The sequence below is a fragment of the Beauveria bassiana genome, assembly GCF_000280675.1.
Source record: "Beauveria bassiana ARSEF 2860 unplaced genomic scaffold BBA_S00001, whole genome shotgun sequence".
Classification (NCBI taxonomy): Eukaryota; Fungi; Ascomycota; class Sordariomycetes; order Hypocreales; family Cordycipitaceae; genus Beauveria; species Beauveria bassiana.
The window spans coordinates 1,349,917-1,365,414 of NW_007930836.1; the positions used below are offsets into that span (position 1 = coordinate 1,349,917).

At 52.7% G+C, this 15,498-nt stretch overlaps 7 protein-coding genes across 7 annotated transcripts; 4 read left to right on the forward strand and 3 right to left on the reverse strand.

Moving 5' to 3' along the window:
* Positions 1 to 1,118: 1,118 nt before the first annotated feature.
* On the reverse strand, positions 1,119 to 4,481 carry BBA_00444 (nucleoside transporter, putative; the record flags this gene model as incomplete). Its single annotated transcript, XM_008595541.1, has 5 exons — positions 1,119 to 1,259; positions 1,322 to 2,024; positions 2,094 to 2,358; positions 2,430 to 2,554; positions 2,914 to 4,481. 5 exons carry the CDS (start codon positions 4,479 to 4,481, stop codon positions 1,119 to 1,121), a joined length of 2,802 nt encoding a protein of 933 aa, XP_008593763.1.
* Positions 4,482 to 5,327: 846 nt separating this feature from the next.
* On the forward strand, positions 5,328 to 6,140 carry BBA_00445 (uncharacterized protein; the record flags this gene model as incomplete). Its single annotated transcript, XM_008595542.1, has 1 exon — positions 5,328 to 6,140. One exon carries the CDS (start codon positions 5,328 to 5,330, stop codon positions 6,138 to 6,140), a length of 813 nt encoding a protein of 270 aa, XP_008593764.1.
* Positions 6,141 to 6,486: 346 nt separating this feature from the next.
* BBA_00446 (oxidoreductase-like protein) lies at positions 6,487 to 7,239 on the reverse strand (the record flags this gene model as incomplete). Its single annotated transcript, XM_008595543.1, has 1 exon — positions 6,487 to 7,239. One exon carries the CDS (start codon positions 7,237 to 7,239, stop codon positions 6,487 to 6,489), a length of 753 nt encoding a protein of 250 aa, XP_008593765.1.
* Positions 7,240 to 7,730: 491 nt separating this feature from the next.
* BBA_00447 (oxidoreductase, short chain dehydrogenase/reductase family) lies at positions 7,731 to 8,699 on the forward strand (the record flags this gene model as incomplete). Its single annotated transcript, XM_008595544.1, has 4 exons — positions 7,731 to 7,767; positions 7,857 to 8,160; positions 8,223 to 8,523; positions 8,610 to 8,699. The coding sequence occupies 4 exons, from the start codon at positions 7,731 to 7,733 to the stop codon at positions 8,697 to 8,699; spliced, it is 732 nt and encodes a 243-aa protein (XP_008593766.1).
* A 161-nt stretch (positions 8,700 to 8,860) lies between these two features.
* BBA_00448 (uncharacterized protein) lies at positions 8,861 to 9,367 on the reverse strand (the record flags this gene model as incomplete). Its single annotated transcript, XM_008595545.1, has 1 exon — positions 8,861 to 9,367. One exon carries the CDS (start codon positions 9,365 to 9,367, stop codon positions 8,861 to 8,863), a length of 507 nt encoding a protein of 168 aa, XP_008593767.1.
* Positions 9,368 to 11,701: 2,334 nt separating this feature from the next.
* On the forward strand, positions 11,702 to 13,246 carry BBA_00449 (low affinity iron transporter; the record flags this gene model as incomplete). The annotated part of the gene is made up of 1 exon (XM_008595546.1): positions 11,702 to 13,246. One exon carries the CDS (start codon positions 11,702 to 11,704, stop codon positions 13,244 to 13,246), a length of 1,545 nt encoding a protein of 514 aa, XP_008593768.1.
* Positions 13,247 to 14,343: 1,097 nt separating this feature from the next.
* On the forward strand, positions 14,344 to 15,489 carry BBA_00450 (Putative Zn(II)2Cys6 transcription factor; the record flags this gene model as incomplete). Its single annotated transcript, XM_008595547.1, has 1 exon — positions 14,344 to 15,489. One exon carries the CDS (start codon positions 14,344 to 14,346, stop codon positions 15,487 to 15,489), a length of 1,146 nt encoding a protein of 381 aa, XP_008593769.1.
* Positions 15,490 to 15,498: the final 9 nt, after the last annotated feature.

Below are 15,498 nucleotides of genomic sequence, written 5' to 3' on the forward strand. Positions count from 1 at the left end.
TCGTCGTCTTTTTTTTTTTTTCTTATTTTTTTTTTTTCAGCCAATGTCAATAATGGCAGAGGCGCTCTTCAGCCGTTGCAGAGCTACATGAAAAATGTGTGGCAAACCCAACGCACCCCATCTTTGCCCGATCAAACCAGTATAAAAAAAACACTTGCAGTTCTTTATCATCTTGGTATGCTCGGAGGAGAGAAAAAGGGGCGCGCGGGGGAAAAGAGGGAAAATAGATTGTACCTTCCCAAAGCGATGACGTGAAGGGACTATCCTTCTGCATCTGCATGCGACGTTCCAGTTTTTTGTTTATTTTTAAAGTATATTATATATTCATCTTGTGGCTGATCAGCCTTCCCGGGGGTGGGGGGGGGGGAGGAGGAAGGTGGTCAGGCCGCCACCATCTCTCGTCATGGTGTGCCAAACCATGTAACCTGCCCGTTTCTTCTTATCGTTCACTCTTCCCACGTATAGCGTGGGGGCAGAGATATTTTCCTTGACGTTTTGGCTGGCCACATGCTTTTTTTTCGTCGTAAGAGTTGCCCCCCCTCCCCCCCCCCCCAGATGCATAAAAGCGCAACCCTCGGTGGCTGTCAGCCACGCTAACAAAAAAGCTCACAATGTCTCAGCCTGGTTGGGGAGGGATGGCGGCGCCGTCCGACGGTAGATGAAAATTCCAAAAGTCTAGATATAATGATGGGGCAAAATTACCATGGCTGTCTCGTTACTTTGATGTTGGAGTTTGCCATTCGGATCAGGTTTTTGACTCGTATCGAACATCCGATCAGGAACATGTGGGAGAATTTTACGAGGCAAGGCATGTCTCATCTGTAAGCTGCGGCGAGGAGATATGCAGGTGTAGCGTGGATGAAAAGCAGGTCATGTACATGACGAAAAGCGTGGTAAAAAGGCAGGTCATCTACACCCAACGAAAGCGTTGGAAGAGATTGGGCTCGGTCGATGAGGTCCGGTTCGCAAGATAGTCAAGACACATACTCTCCGGTCGCGGTCGTACATGCACCCGCCGCCTCTCGGAGAATGTAGGACCGGCTCAACAGCTACACGCATTTCGCCCAAAGCAGTTGCAATCTTGTTCGCCATGATTGATTTGTATGCCGTGTTTCGAACTACATCTTGCTCTTTGACGAAGCCAGCGCCTCATACGTTGCCAATTCCAACTCGTCGTACAACTTTGCCACCACTGGGTCACCATTGGGGCGAATATTGACTAACAGCACCGCTGCAATGCCCGTTTTGGGATCGATCCACTGCCAGGGTATTAGCAATCTTCAATAGTTATCAAATAGTGCACAGGCGCTTCAATAGTTACCCATCGGCAGTTGTGCATCCCGCTCCAGGCCATGCTGCCCGCTCGTCGCTTGCCAGGGACGTCCACCATGTTAACGAGTCCGCCAAGGCCGTGATTGAGCGGTATCGGACCGCCGGTGAATTCCGGCGCAAACGTGTTGTGCACCGAGGGGTGAAAAGCAATGACCTCGAGGTAGCCAGCCTTGGCGTCGTCGAGCTGCGGCCTGAGCATCTCCTGGACCGTCCCGCTCTTTAGCACCTTTGCGGCAAGCAGTCCGCGCAAGAACGCGGCATAGTCGTGCGCCGTGGTGAACAGGCCGCCGCCGCCGCTGTCGACCTCGTGGTCCGTCGGCATCACCCACGTCGAGGCGTCGCCGAGCTCGCCCGTCTTGGGATTGCGCACGGCTGCCCGGACGGTGCGGCGCGCCGTCTGCGGGAGCTGCGCGCGGCGGAACCCGGAGTCGCTCATGCCGAGCGGGCGGAAAATGTGCTCGCCCATGTAGTCGTTGAGCGTGCGGCCCGTCACAGCCTCGAGTACCAGCCCGGCCCAGTCCGTGTTGACGCCGTAGCCCCAGGACTCGCCGGGGGCGAAGCGCAGCGGCGTCGACACTTCCTCGCGTGACCAGCTCATGCGCCAGACCGGGCGCTTCTGTTGGCGCGACCACTTGAGGAGCAAGGGGTCGGCAAACTCGTAGCTAAAGCCAGCCGTGTGTGTGAGAAGTTGGCTGATGTTTGTGTTGGCTGATTAGTACGTTTGACATTCTGTCTTGGGGTTACAGGGCACATCTGCCTACCGCAGCGTGATGGGGTGCTTGTTTTCTTCCATCACAGGCTTGTCGTTGTCGTCAAAGTCGACTAGGATCTGCACCTCGGCGAGATATGGCACGACTGGGCGCAGGTCTTGATCCAACGTGAGCTTGCCATCCTCTACCAGCTGAAGGAGCGCAGTCGCTGTGAGAAGCTTGGTGAGAGAGGCAACCCAACTAAACGACTTGTCTGTAAAGGGCGCCGACGACGTCTCCGCGCTTATGCGTCCGGAAGAACCAGAATAGACGACACCTTGAGAGACTAGTCAGTCATGCTTTACTCCCAATGAAGCACGTATGAATTAGTGCCAAGAAGCCCCTCACCATTGCGGTCCGTTACGACAAAGGAAGCTCCGTAGACCTTGTCCTTTGTATCATGGCCCTCGGCAGCGTACTTGTAAAGAACTCGGTCGATCTTGTCCATGGCCGCGATTATAAAGTGAAATTTCCTGTGAAACAAGAATCTGACTCAATGCCGCTAATACAAGATGGTCGGCCTACGTAAATGAAGAAACTGAAATGAGTTGACGCATGCTGAATCCTGGGGAAGAAAAGACGGGCGCCGAGATAGTGCCTCGGCTAACTCCACAACTCCACCATAGTCTGGCTTGGAACCGGAAACCGGCATTGATAATAATAATAAACAACCGTTTATCCACTGAAGAATATGGGGCATCAATGTGAAGCATCAATGTGAGGCTTGTACAGTGACTGCATCTAAAGACTTCTTTGTAAAGTCACAGTTCATCACAAACATTGTGTGGCACGTTGCACTTGAAACATGTATACGAATCGCAGGAAGAACTACTTGCCAAAGTACTTCAGCTCTAGGTAACGCGCCGGGAGATAACTCAAAGCCGTCACAACAAAAGTGAATTCATTGGCAACGTCGCCACCGTTGTCTCCGATGAGCCTGGCCAAGGGGCCGATGAACCAAGTCTGGCTCATGCCCATGCACCAGGCCACGACGCCCAGCCCAAAGGCCACCGATGCCCCGATTCCGTGGGGGAGCCGGCTTGGGGTATTCCACCCGTCCAGATCATAGCTGGCAAATCTGGCTTTACGAAAAATGTAGTGCTCTTCCAGGATGATGACAATGTATGACGTGCACCAATAGCCGAGCAGGGAGAGAAAAGACTGGAGATACTGGTTCAGCTCTTCTCGTCCGCCGAGGGCGAGCGCAAGGATGCAGGCCAGCGACAGGAGCATCCACAGAAAGCGCGGCACGAGAGCAAACGGGCGCGAGATTTGCTGAAACGACAGCGCCGCGCTATAAATGCCGATTACGTTGGTGTTGATGCCGGACAGCACAAGAAGGGTCAGGAGGAACTTGGCGAAGCCGCGAGGATACAAGGACTCCTGGATCACGTAACCCAGGCCCCTTTGGTACGCTGCGTCCCAGTCGGGTCGAACATTGAGGGCCGAGGAGACGACGCAGCCCGCTACCATGCCAATCGACGTGGGAATGGCAATGCCAAACGCCGTCATGAAGAAGACCTTGACGCGGCTCACGTCGGCATGATAGTGGACATAGTAGTCGCTCGCAACGGTGGCCCAGGACGCGCTGGAGCCGTACACAACAGCGATGAGGCTGAGGACGCCACCAGCCAAGTTGGCGCCCGTCGCCGTCGCCGGTGTCGTGTTATCCGCGTACCGGCCCGTCTCGCCAAAGATGATGAGAAAGATGACAAAGAAGATGATCCAGGCGTAGCGCTCGTAGACGAGAATGGCATTGAGGCCGATAACGGAGATGAACCAGGCGACGACGGCCAGGATGACGATGCCCAGCACGAGCGACACGCGGCCGTCCGAGACGGCCGTCAGCGCCAGCCCGCCCGTGATGCACGACACGGCGGCCCAGCCGAGCTGCTGGATGCAGTTGAGCACGGCAATGACCTTGCTCGGCCACCAGCCAAACGAGAAGCGCGAGACGCTCATCTGGCGCAGGCCCGTCGCGGCGCCAAACGTGGCCGCGGCGCCGACGACGGCCCCGCCGAGCATCGACACCAGAATGGTAATCAAGAGCGTCTGGCGCAGGTCCAGGCCGAAGCCGCGGCCGAGGAAGCCCGTCGCAAAGCACGACGTGTTCATGGTGCCGCTCGCCCACAGCAGCGCCATGGACAGCTGCTCGTGCCAGGGCACCGCCTGCTGGCGGTCCTCGGCGCGCTTGCGCTCAATGGCGTTGGACTCGACGCCGAGCTTCTTGTCCATGCGGGCTTCCAGGTGACGGAGGCGCGCGAGCAGACCGGGCGACGAGGGCGGCCGCGGTCCTCGAGCGGTCGTTTCGTCGGACAGCTTGGGGTCCTCCTTGTCGTCGTCGCCGGTGGTGGTGGCATCGAGGAAAGGCCTCGTGCGGCCACTTTCTGGATCGGCCATGGATTTTTCTTCTTTGTGACGGGGAAAAAGTCGATGGCGATGTTGTGCAACAAAAGGTTGCACCGGCGGCGGGAGGGATTTGCCGTGGCGCAAGAAAAAAAAAATTACGTTTGGGCTGAGACAAAGACAAATCAGAGTCAGTGTCTCGGCCGATTACGGCAGGAAGGTGTGTGGGTCATTATCACCATGACATCGTGAGGTCGATACGAAAGCTCGGATGTAAGATGTATTTTTAACTACCTGTCTTTCAAGGCACTTGATTTGTAGGATTTTCCAGATTTAATGTTGTATTTATTGATTTATTTATTTATTTATTTATTTATTTATTTATTTTAAAAAAAAAGAAAAAAAAAGAGAATCTGCTATCCGTCGTTAGTATAATCAGATGTCATATCACGACAAAGGCACTCAACTGCCGTGGCCAAAAGCGGGTCAGCATCAGCACCAATGCACTTGATCATCTGCACCACAAACGTAATGACTTCATTCTCCCCCAGAAATTGAGGCTGATGGAGCTAAAGGGTCCAATCACGACAAACTAGTCGCGTGTTTTAGTACCTAGGTAGCTAGGCTCAGCTTTAACCTTTACGCCCTGCCAACAATAACTCCAACAGTGGCTAAGCAGCCTGCCTGCACAGCCTTGTAATACACTAATCATCAGCCTCTCTTTGACAAGCCTAAAATTCATCAACCTTGGCCACATACAAAGTTGAACATAGGGTGTGATGAGCTCAACAGCTTCACATTATTGCTTTGGTAATAAATACAAGAAATTCCTGCCAAGACAGCAATTCGTCCAACAACACTTGTCGGATAAACAGCAATAACCACCAGCAATGCAACAAAATGGGTCTTCTCTCTTCATTAAAATCCAAGGCTAGGATTCGCAAGTCAGAGAGTGACTGCAACTCCGAGTCTTCTGGCGACGACAAAGAGATTGACGGCTTTCAAAAAAGTACAGCATCGTCCAGCAGCTTCCTCGCCACCAGCAGCCTGGACATCCATGCCATCGGCTACGACACGAATCAGGCCCTCACCGGCAAGACGCTGGAGAACATCTCCGTCCACCGTGCAGAGTCTGGACAGACCGAATACCTATCCATCCGGCCAAAGAAAACTTCCAACTCATGCGCGCTGGTGCGGGCGTCGGATCAAGACCGCGCTCTCATCTCCACCATCTACCGCATCGGCCCTGGCAGACATCCCAAAATGCACATTCTGCCAGCCAACGCCAGAGTCACCGTCGACGCGGCCCTGCACGACAAGGCGGCCATCCCCGGCGAGGAGGTCGAGGTCAAGAGCCGCTCCTTTGCCTCGCGCGCGCAAGTGTTTGACACGGCGCTGGGCAAGTTTCAGTGGCGCTACGGCAGCCGCGAGGAGAAGAGGGCGTGCGACAATGCCGATTCGCTTCTGGTCATGGAGGGGGCTGACGGCGCCCGGGTCGCCCAGCTCGTTCGCAACGCGGATCTCCGCACCGCCGGCACATTACGGTACTCGGGCGGCAACGGGGGTCGCTTGATGATTGACCTGCACGAGTGGGAAAATAGCGACAAGGCGTGCGCGGATGGCGTAGAAGCTTTCGCGGTCGCTAGCTGTATACTGATGCTGAAGAGGGAGGCGGATCGCTTCATCAATAATACCGTCGCCGCTGTGGTATAGACTTGATAGACTTGACACTGTCGGACCGACAGTTTCGCTGATTATCAGTATGCGCACTGTAATATATGTACATATACCTATGTTTCGGGTAGTCATATGTATGGCAGCTTTTTACGCAGTCCAATAATCTGACATTAATTCGAACGTGGGCACAGTGTTTATTTGGGAAACACATGCTTGGCTTAAACTTCAGTGGTTGAGCCAGTATTGGGCTACTGAGCTGTCGCTGGCTGCTAACTATCTACAAACTGTTGAATCGTCCTATGCACTCTGAATGCGCTGCTTCATAATCATACATCGAGCTGATATTGAATAATTCATTAAAAGACTTGCCAAATCTTTGAGTTTAGATGATGAGTTCATTAGCGAAGCAATTAAATGGCTGCGTGTATAGATGCCAGAGCGTCTCAGCGACACGCGCGCCCCCGTCCGCGCCTGTATTCAGCGTCTTGCTCCCCACCACGGCGCCCTTGTTGAATTTGACGTGGGCAACATGAATATACTTTTTTCCATACTCCCTCCCGAGACTGCGGCTCAGCGCGACGAGCGCATTTTCCACAATCTTGTCGCTCCTCGAAGCGCCAGCGCTTCCAACAAACGCCAGCGTCGCGGGAAATTCGGCGTTGCCGCCTCCGTAGGTCAGCAGCGGCATCACGGCCTGCGAGAAGGCGTAGGCGCTTGCAATCTGCGTCGTCGTGGCGGCGCGAAACTGCGCCGTCGGCTGCTCGAGAAACGGCACGTCGGCGGGCTCGGCGCGGACCTGGAAGATGGCGGCCGCGCACTGCTTGCCAAACTGGGCGCTTGCAGAGGCAACGGAGGCTTTGACGGACTCGACAGAGGACAAGTCAGTCTCAAAGAGGACGGCTTCGCCTCCGGCGGCGTGGGCGGCGCTGACGGCGGCCTTGAGGTTGTGGCTTGGCGGGCAGAGGAGTGCGATGGGGTGATGGGGCGCGAACTGGCGGGCGATTTGTTGGTTTACTTCATCTTGGCCTGTGACGATGATTTGTCTCTGTTTAGTTTTGGGGGGATGTGTGAGTGTGAGTTTCCGAATGATGATGTGCATACCTGCAGCAAATACTATCACAAACGGCGACGACATTGTGAACAATTGGATTTTTGGGATTGTATGGCGGTAAAAGTGGCGTTTGCCCGAATCCCAGCAAAAGTTTTATGATGTAATGACTAGTAGATGCGATGTGATGTTGATACAGGAAAGCAGTCGAGGAAAGAAAATGGCAGGAAGGTCTTATTTGCGGTCGCAAGCAAAAAATCACCCTGTCACTAAAGATGGCATCATCCCCACAGACTTATGGGAAGATTGGAGCTTGTCAATGATTTTGTAGCGGCTTGATGACAAGATCATAACCATTCTGACCTCGGATCTTCAAGGCCGAAAGCAGACAGTGACGGGCCTGATTTGTCGAGTCTATCCGGGGCGGAGCGGGGAACACCCCGCAGATGTACTAGTAGGCGGACATTGAGTTGCCAGTAAACATTATAGACTAGTAGGTTGGGGACTTTTAATACAGTGCAGCACACCTTGATTGTCCATTAGCAATTCATGATTTATTTATTCTGTTTTTAAAGAAAATGACTTTGAAACCATATGCCATTGTTGCAGGAGTTGGTAAGTCTCTTCTCTCCTGCCCTTTATTCCCCAACGCTTTGTTCAGCTCTTTGTGTGCTCACTACATACCTGTTTAAAAAAAAAAAAAGGCGCTGGAACTGGCGCCGCCGTGGCCCGGCGCTTCGCCAAGCAGTATCCCGTCGCGCTGCTCGCTCGATCACCAGACTTTTCCCGCAAGTTGGCCGCCGAGATTGAGGCCGAGGGAGGCACGGCTGTGAGCTACAAGGTCGACGTCGCCGACGAAGAGGACATGGCGCGCGTCTTTGGCGAGATTACGCAGCGATTCGGAACCACCTGCGCCGCAGCCATCTTCAACGCGAGCAGCCGCCCGTTTCCGAAGCCGTTTTTGTGGCAGACGCAGGCCGACGTGGACCACGCCCTCAACATAACACTGTGCGCAGAACCCGAGTATCTCAAAAAAAAAAAAAAATTGGCTGACAAAAAGGGTAAAACAGAAACGGTGCCTATAATTTCGCCAAAGCAACACTTCCGCTCCTGCTCAACGCAACCGGGGGTGCAGTTGTACCTACGCTGTTATATACCGGCGCGACGGCGGCCGTCAAGGCCAACGCGTGGCTGCAGCCCTTTGCCGTGTCCAAGCACTCGCTGCGTGCGCTCGTCCTGGCCCTGGCAGACGAGTTTGCGCCGCAGGGTGTGCATGTTGCGCATGCTATTATTGACGGTGTAATTCGCATGCCGCTGACGTGGATAATGAAGCCGCTTTCATCGTGGCATGCAAAGCTGGACCCCAATGCGGTGAGTCTGCTTATATTACGGGCAGCTTCAGTCGTCCGTCTCCCGGGTCATGTCTCGAGTTGCTAACATTAGAGTTAAACAAAAAGATTGCGGATAGCTACTGGCATTTGCACCAGCAGCCTTTGGCTCACATGACGGCAGAGATTGCCTTGCGGCCGTTTTGTGAGACTTGGTAGAAGGGTGCTTATAAGTTTAGTTCTAGGGAGCTTTAATTAGTTGACTACATGAAATACAGAGGAATTTATGCATGCACATGCCCAGTGGTAGCTTTCTTTAATTCGGTCAAAGTAAAAATAAGAATTTAGTAAATTTTGAGAAAACTGTAGATTTCCCCCCCTCACAGTCCATTGAATATTTTCCCAGCCCTCCAAATCAGCTTCAAGCAAGCGACATGCGCCGTCCACCAAAACACCGGCCTCAAAGCCGCTCCAATCAGTGTGCTGCTGAGAATGTAATTGCCCACGAAAGCGAGTCGCGCCAGGGTATACGTCAGCCCGGCGTAGTTGATGTCTGCCGCCGAAACGCCCGCCATCTTGGCGAGTATCAGCGCCGTGGCAAAGACGGGAAAGTGCTCCATCGAGTTGGCGTGCGCCGACTCGTTGCGCCGCAGCATGTCGAGCTGGCTCTGCTGCAGTCTGCCCTCGAGGACGGCGCGCGGGCCAGACTTTTCGAGGTCGGTGCGCGGCGAGACGTGGTTGTCGATGCGCCACAGCCATTTCAGGCCACGCGTAGACGAGAGCGTGTGCGAAATGAGAATGTTGGCAATGAGGTACTCGGCAATCATGAACTGGGGGTCGCCGCCGCCCGCGGCGGAGAGGCCAAAGAGGCTAGAGAGTGAGGGCATCGTAATTATGAGGCGAGTTGCCGAGGTGGAATTTTAATCAGGTTCGGACCCGAAAAAACAAAAAAACAAAAAAAAAAAAAAGAAAGTAAGGGTGCTGGGGTTTTGCGGAAATAGTTTGGAAATTTGACATCAACTATATATGCAAGTGAAGGGAGGCGGTAAGCCGAGGGCCCGAGTCGCGGCTGATCCCTAGTCAGAGTCGGCGCACATTGGTCTTGATGCCGAGGCCAAGCGGTGATGAGACCAGCCGCTCCGGGGGAGGAAGAGTAATCCACCCGCCGCCGCCTTTCCAACTGCGGGATATGGCGATATGTGGTATGTACCTATTCATTGACCTATTCATTAACCTGGGGTAAAAATTCTGCAGACTTTCGCCTTGTATACAACTAACTACATGACTAGCCTTGTCAATCAATTATGATCAATTAATGCTCACTTTGAGCTGGGCTCTCTGCCGGCCCGGCACCAACATTGCCAGCTGCGCCAGCTGCGCCAGCTGCGCCGGGCCGTAACAAAAGGCGTTTTTGATTAATACCTTATATACCTAAGTATTCCTCTTATTTCTCTGAGCTGTGCTGGCTGTGCCCATTGATGCATGTACATTTTCCGTACGGAGCTAGATATTAGCCTTGTTAAACTTATTTTGTTTGTATAGATGCCCTTTGCTTCTTCAACTGCACCGTTATTGGGTTCGTTGCTGATATTCAGAGCTTTTGACCGCCTTCTCGCGAAGTGCGGTCTGGTGCGCTTATCAAAGCGCTTGTGACGGCCTGCCACTCTTTTAAGAAGTGCCATCAGAGACCGTCAAAGCTAAACACTCAAATACTAGATTCTCGGTACGAGATTGTCTCCACTGGCCCGTTGAGAGTGACATGACGGGTAGGGTACCAAGTACGTCTTCACGAGCAAAATTCCAAGTTCACGGTCGAGCGACTGATCTGCAAGGTACGTCAAGCATCTCCTTTTTCATCTTGCTATTCAATTCGCCGATTCGACGAGTGGTTTCACGGTACAACTTCTTTCCACAGCCTGCGAATCCGACAACACTTCGATTGCAACCGAGAGCCGCTTCTGTATCGACAGAACAGTAACGATGAGCCATATATACGCTAGTAGCATAGGCCTGAACACGGTGCGACTACACCTTGAAGCTTTTGGCTGGTGTCGACAAGAGGACCCCGAGCGCCCTAGGCAAAACTCTTCAGACGCGACTGTGAGACTGCACAGTGAATAGGTCGAGCATTTCGGCTTGCAGCACATGAATAACCCGTCGCATATTTAATTCTGTCTAATAATATCAAGTCAACGGCTTCCATATTCGTACATTGAGAACACCAAGTGGATACTTGGCGGCTGCCTTCCGAGCCGAGACTCTTGGTCTGCCCCAGTCTGTATGTCAAATTCATCCAGAGTCAGGTCATGAAAAGGTAATATCGTGGCTTGCTAGCTAGTTGGCCGAAAATTTCTCTACGGTCATCCGCAAAAGTAGATTGGCTGGATCAAAGAACAGGTCCTCGTTTTCGTCCAACTGGTCCTCTTTTTGCCCATCGTGTCTGGCACAGCCACGACGTCTTTAGTGAGCCATTTTCAGACGCAACTGATGGCTCATTCCCTTTTCAGGGCCGAGTTACGCCAGCCCATGTGAATACGGGGCAAGGCGTAGATGGCGGTAGGCAAAGGCGTACTTGAAGTATGCCGTGGAGCCGACGGTGCTTTGCAATACCATTGCCAAATGGGCTGGACAGGTCCGTGAAAATTCTGGCACCAAGAAAATTTGTAGCCTGGACTGCAGTACAAAAGTTTCCACAGTTTGGGAAATTATTTTATTTGGCCCATGAATTTTATAAATATGGCATGGCCAGTCTATGATGGTTAGGGAGAGTTTGTACCTCGTCACTTATACCAACTCTACCCAAGCTTCCTTCATCACGCCCATCTTTCAATACCCTTATTTGACATTATTCACCCATCTTGTTATCAAGAAGCAGCCAAAAGCTGCTCATCTACAACGCTGGCGGTCTTTAATCTTTCTCTGCGTCGTGCACATATCGGCACGGCCGTCTTCCCACCTCTGGAAGAACTCTGGCCACCATAAGAGGCAAGTAAACGCGCAAGTTCTTGAGTGACTGACTCAGAAGAGCTATGATTTTGACGTCTCTCCTGTAGCTCCATATCGATGAGAAACACAAGTCCCTTTGCTACAGCCTGCTCCGGTACACGGGTCGCGTTGTACCCAACCCTAAAGCATTCGACCGAGTCAAATATAGCCAAGCTCAACTATCGGCGATACAAGAAAAAAAATTGAAGAACCAGGGTCAAGGTCTCTCAGTCAAGATGGGCAAGATGGGCAAAATTTATGACTGGCTTGCGGCCCCGGGAAGAAAGGGTCCAATCGCAGGTGTCGCTCCCACACAAGCTGTCGTTCGCCTGCACAACTCTGGCAATGACAAGATGCCCATGTCCGAGCTCAGCGAGGTCTACTCTAAAAGCAACGACTCCTTGGAAAACATCACCGGCTATGTGGACAAGAAAAAAGACGGGCGTCTCGATCGATGGCTAGACTGGGTCGTTTGCGCATCCGGCTCCGAGCCCGTCTTCTTGCTCATCATGGCCGGCCTACTGGCTTGGGCCCTTGCGGGTATCAAGTACGGCGAGGCCGACTCTTGGGCAGTCGTCATATCCGACATTCAGGCCGTTCTCTGCTACCTCTTTGACTCGCTACTTGTGCGTCAGCAGCTCAACAGCTACGACAAGATGATTCGGCTGACGGCGAGCTTGCGGTCCCGCGGCGCCAGCCAACAGCGCATGCTCCGCAACGTCCGAGCCAGGGGACATGGTCTGGCGCGAGACGATCGTGGTTGTGCCGCCGAGCTGGAGCAGAGGTTCCAGCAAAAGCTGGTCAAGGTGGGCTTGCCGCCGGAGAGTTGGCTGGGACGGCTGTCGACCCGCGCTTCGGACATTATGGGACACTTTGTGACCCTTTGCCTGTACTGGGTGGGCATATTCATCTGGCTCGCCTTTGGTCACTACTGTGGCTGGAGCGACCGCTGGCAGCTGTACATCAACTCGGCGACGTCTGCACTCATGGTTCTCATCTTTGCGTTCCTGGCCAACATTCGCGAGCGTCATGCCCTCTTCACCAACCGCTGGCTGAATCTGCTCTTTGAAGCCGACTCGTCCGTGGAGCTGCGACTGCGCCAGATTACTGGTGACGGTACGCCCAACGAAAGTGTCGAGGTTCCTGCCCCCAAAATGAGTCGTCTGCAGCGCGCAATCTTCTATTATGCCGACTTTGTGGGTACGCTGACCGGTGTCGCCATCTTGATCGCTGTCATTTTCGCCTGGGTGGCCATTGGACCGGCCATGGGCTTCAGCGCCAACTGGTGGCTTCTCATCGGCACATATGCCGGCCTCATCGGCCTTCATGACGGCTTCGTGCTGCGCAACCTCCAGCATGAGCTAGCCCGCTACGAAGACGATGCTTTCGAGGAGGTCATCTACTCTGACATGGCTGTGATTGAGGAGGCTGTCATTGCCGATCCTGGCTCGCAGGCAGCCAAAGTGAACTCGTCACTGAGCTCACGCCTGTCGGACCGCATGGGTGCCTTCTTCTCACACGAGTACGTTGTCATGGCGGATGTTGTCTTCATCGTCGGACTGGTTATCGGCGCGAGTGCCATGCGATGGACCGTGACAGGACAGCTGCTGTGCAACGTGCCTCCGAGCCTCATAGAGAGCTTCATCATGCTGATTCTCGTAACCGGACACAACTTGGGCGAGGCCCGCCGCAGGCAAAGCATCGAGACCATGTATCTGCGCAGACTCAAGGTGTTGGTGTACGTCGACATGGTAGGGGAGAAGACGGGTGAAAAGGCGTAGAGTTTCTATGGCAGTATATTTCTCTGCGCTTGACTCGTCCTGGTTTAGATTGCAGTTTTCTTTTACATGCTGGATTTCAACAATCCTTGTTTAGCAAAATGTCGCGCTTCAACACAGGGACATTCCTTATTAGCTCTACTGAAATACAGTATTTCTCACATTCAGCAACGTGCTTATAAGTGCATGCCATTGAGAAAATGAATAATTCCGATCCTTTGAATTTTCAAAAAAAGAAGAAAACAATTCCCAGGTTGTCACTGTGCACCTGCAACGGAAGAGCAAACATAGAAGGAACTGAGTCTATTTCCTATTTTTCTTACGGATATTCTTAAAAGAGAAATCACCCTCATTTACTTAATGTTAAACTTACAAGGGCCTAAAATATATGTATTCCTTTACGCATCTAAATTATCTCTCGTCATTTTGCCCTGGCGGCTTTAATGTACTGTGGCGTCACTAAACAGCAGCCTGTGTCGCGGGGTATTCTAGCTAGCTACTAGCCCCATACCGTGCTTATCTTGTCCCAACTGTACCTACATAGATTACAGACTATTCCGCCCTCCCCACGCAAACCTACTCTTATCATCATCACCCACGGCAACGCTCTCAGCCTCCCTCTGCGTCTACGCTGCATCACTATGACTACGAATGCGTGGGAATGGACAACTGTCGTCTAAAGCATGGTTAACTCGTTGTCTCACCCACTGACATCCCCCTCGCACATTCCCTCGGGTCCGCCTCACCGAAGGCGGCCGTGCGATCGCTGCCATGCGATCAAAGAACGATGTCGTTGGCCTGCGGAGAAGACTGGAGTTGAATCATGCGAAAGGTGCTCGCGCTTGGGTCAGCTCTGTGATTCCAATCGCCCTGTCGCCAAAGTTGGTAGGAAGAGAGCCTCTCCTGCGGGCAACCGAATGGCATTGCGACGGACTAATGCTAGGACTTCGTCACCTTTGATCACGCCTAAAAAGGACATTCGAGAGGCAACACCACAAATCTCCGCGACAGCTTCTGCTTCTGTTGTCAACGAGTCATCCCCTCTTCAACTTTCGCGGAGACACCACCTGCATGACCGAAATCGGATGATACCACCAAGGATGTCGCTATTCCCTGAATTAAACCAGCTGGAATTACACTTCCTGGATATCATGCTACACAAAGGAATCAGTGTCGACAAGTACCTTATTGGCCCTAGTTTCCGTGACCGACACCTCCAGTCATTTGTCGATCATCTCCAAGCCGAGATGCCGCACGTCAAGGACGCTTTCATTGCATGTGCGTCTCACCTGAGCGGAAATGTGAGCCTTCAGCAAGTTGCTCAAGGTCAAAGTATTGGCTATAGAAGAGCTGCTGCTGCGATTGCATCACTTCGCATCTCAAGCATCCGCTCAGAAAACGATCTGTCCATGATGCTGATATTGGGCGTGGCTATCTCGACCTTTACGCTGCATCATTCGAGCTGCTTACCCGTATGCAAGTATATCCTGGGGTTGGTGAGCTCCATGTACGAAAAAGACTACACACTACTCGAGCGTCTGGGTGGTGATGGCATGGCATTTCTTCTGTGCCTGCTCGGGACAGAGATTGAGGATTGCCTTGTCAGCTGCCAACTGCCAACTATCAGGATCAGATCAGGCATGCTTGACCAGCTGGTGGACCGTTTTAGTGGCATTTCTGCGCCCATCTTCACATACTTTTACGACATTTGTCAGCTGGCTCAGCAGTTTCAACAGATGCGGCTTCAAGGACACGCATGCTCAGATGTCATTCTCGAGAAAAGAAGGTGTAGCCTTCAAGCGACCTTGGAGGAATGCAGCCCGACTGTGTCAATGACGTACTTGAGCGAAAACTTTACACCACACGAGGTCATGATAATGATGACACAATACAAGTTCCTACAGCTTTCAGCATTGATCATCTTACATCGACTGCGCCATCCGTACGCAACCAAAGACGAAATTCCACTCGAAATGGCCCATTGCATCTTGGAGGAGCTTGATAGAATCATGGAGCTCACAGGTCGTGCGGTGCCATTTGCCGACCGACCTCACTTGGTCGCATGCTTTGAACTGAAAGACCATACTGAGAGGCGCGATGCATTGCGAAAATCACAGCGCCTCATCAACTTTTCTCAGTACTGCCGCACAGAACAACAGGCATCTCTACTTGCGTTTTGGTCTGCCAGAGACCAGACGGACCGGAGAGACATTTACTGGACCGATGTTGCCTCATGTATCGGTTGACTAACATTG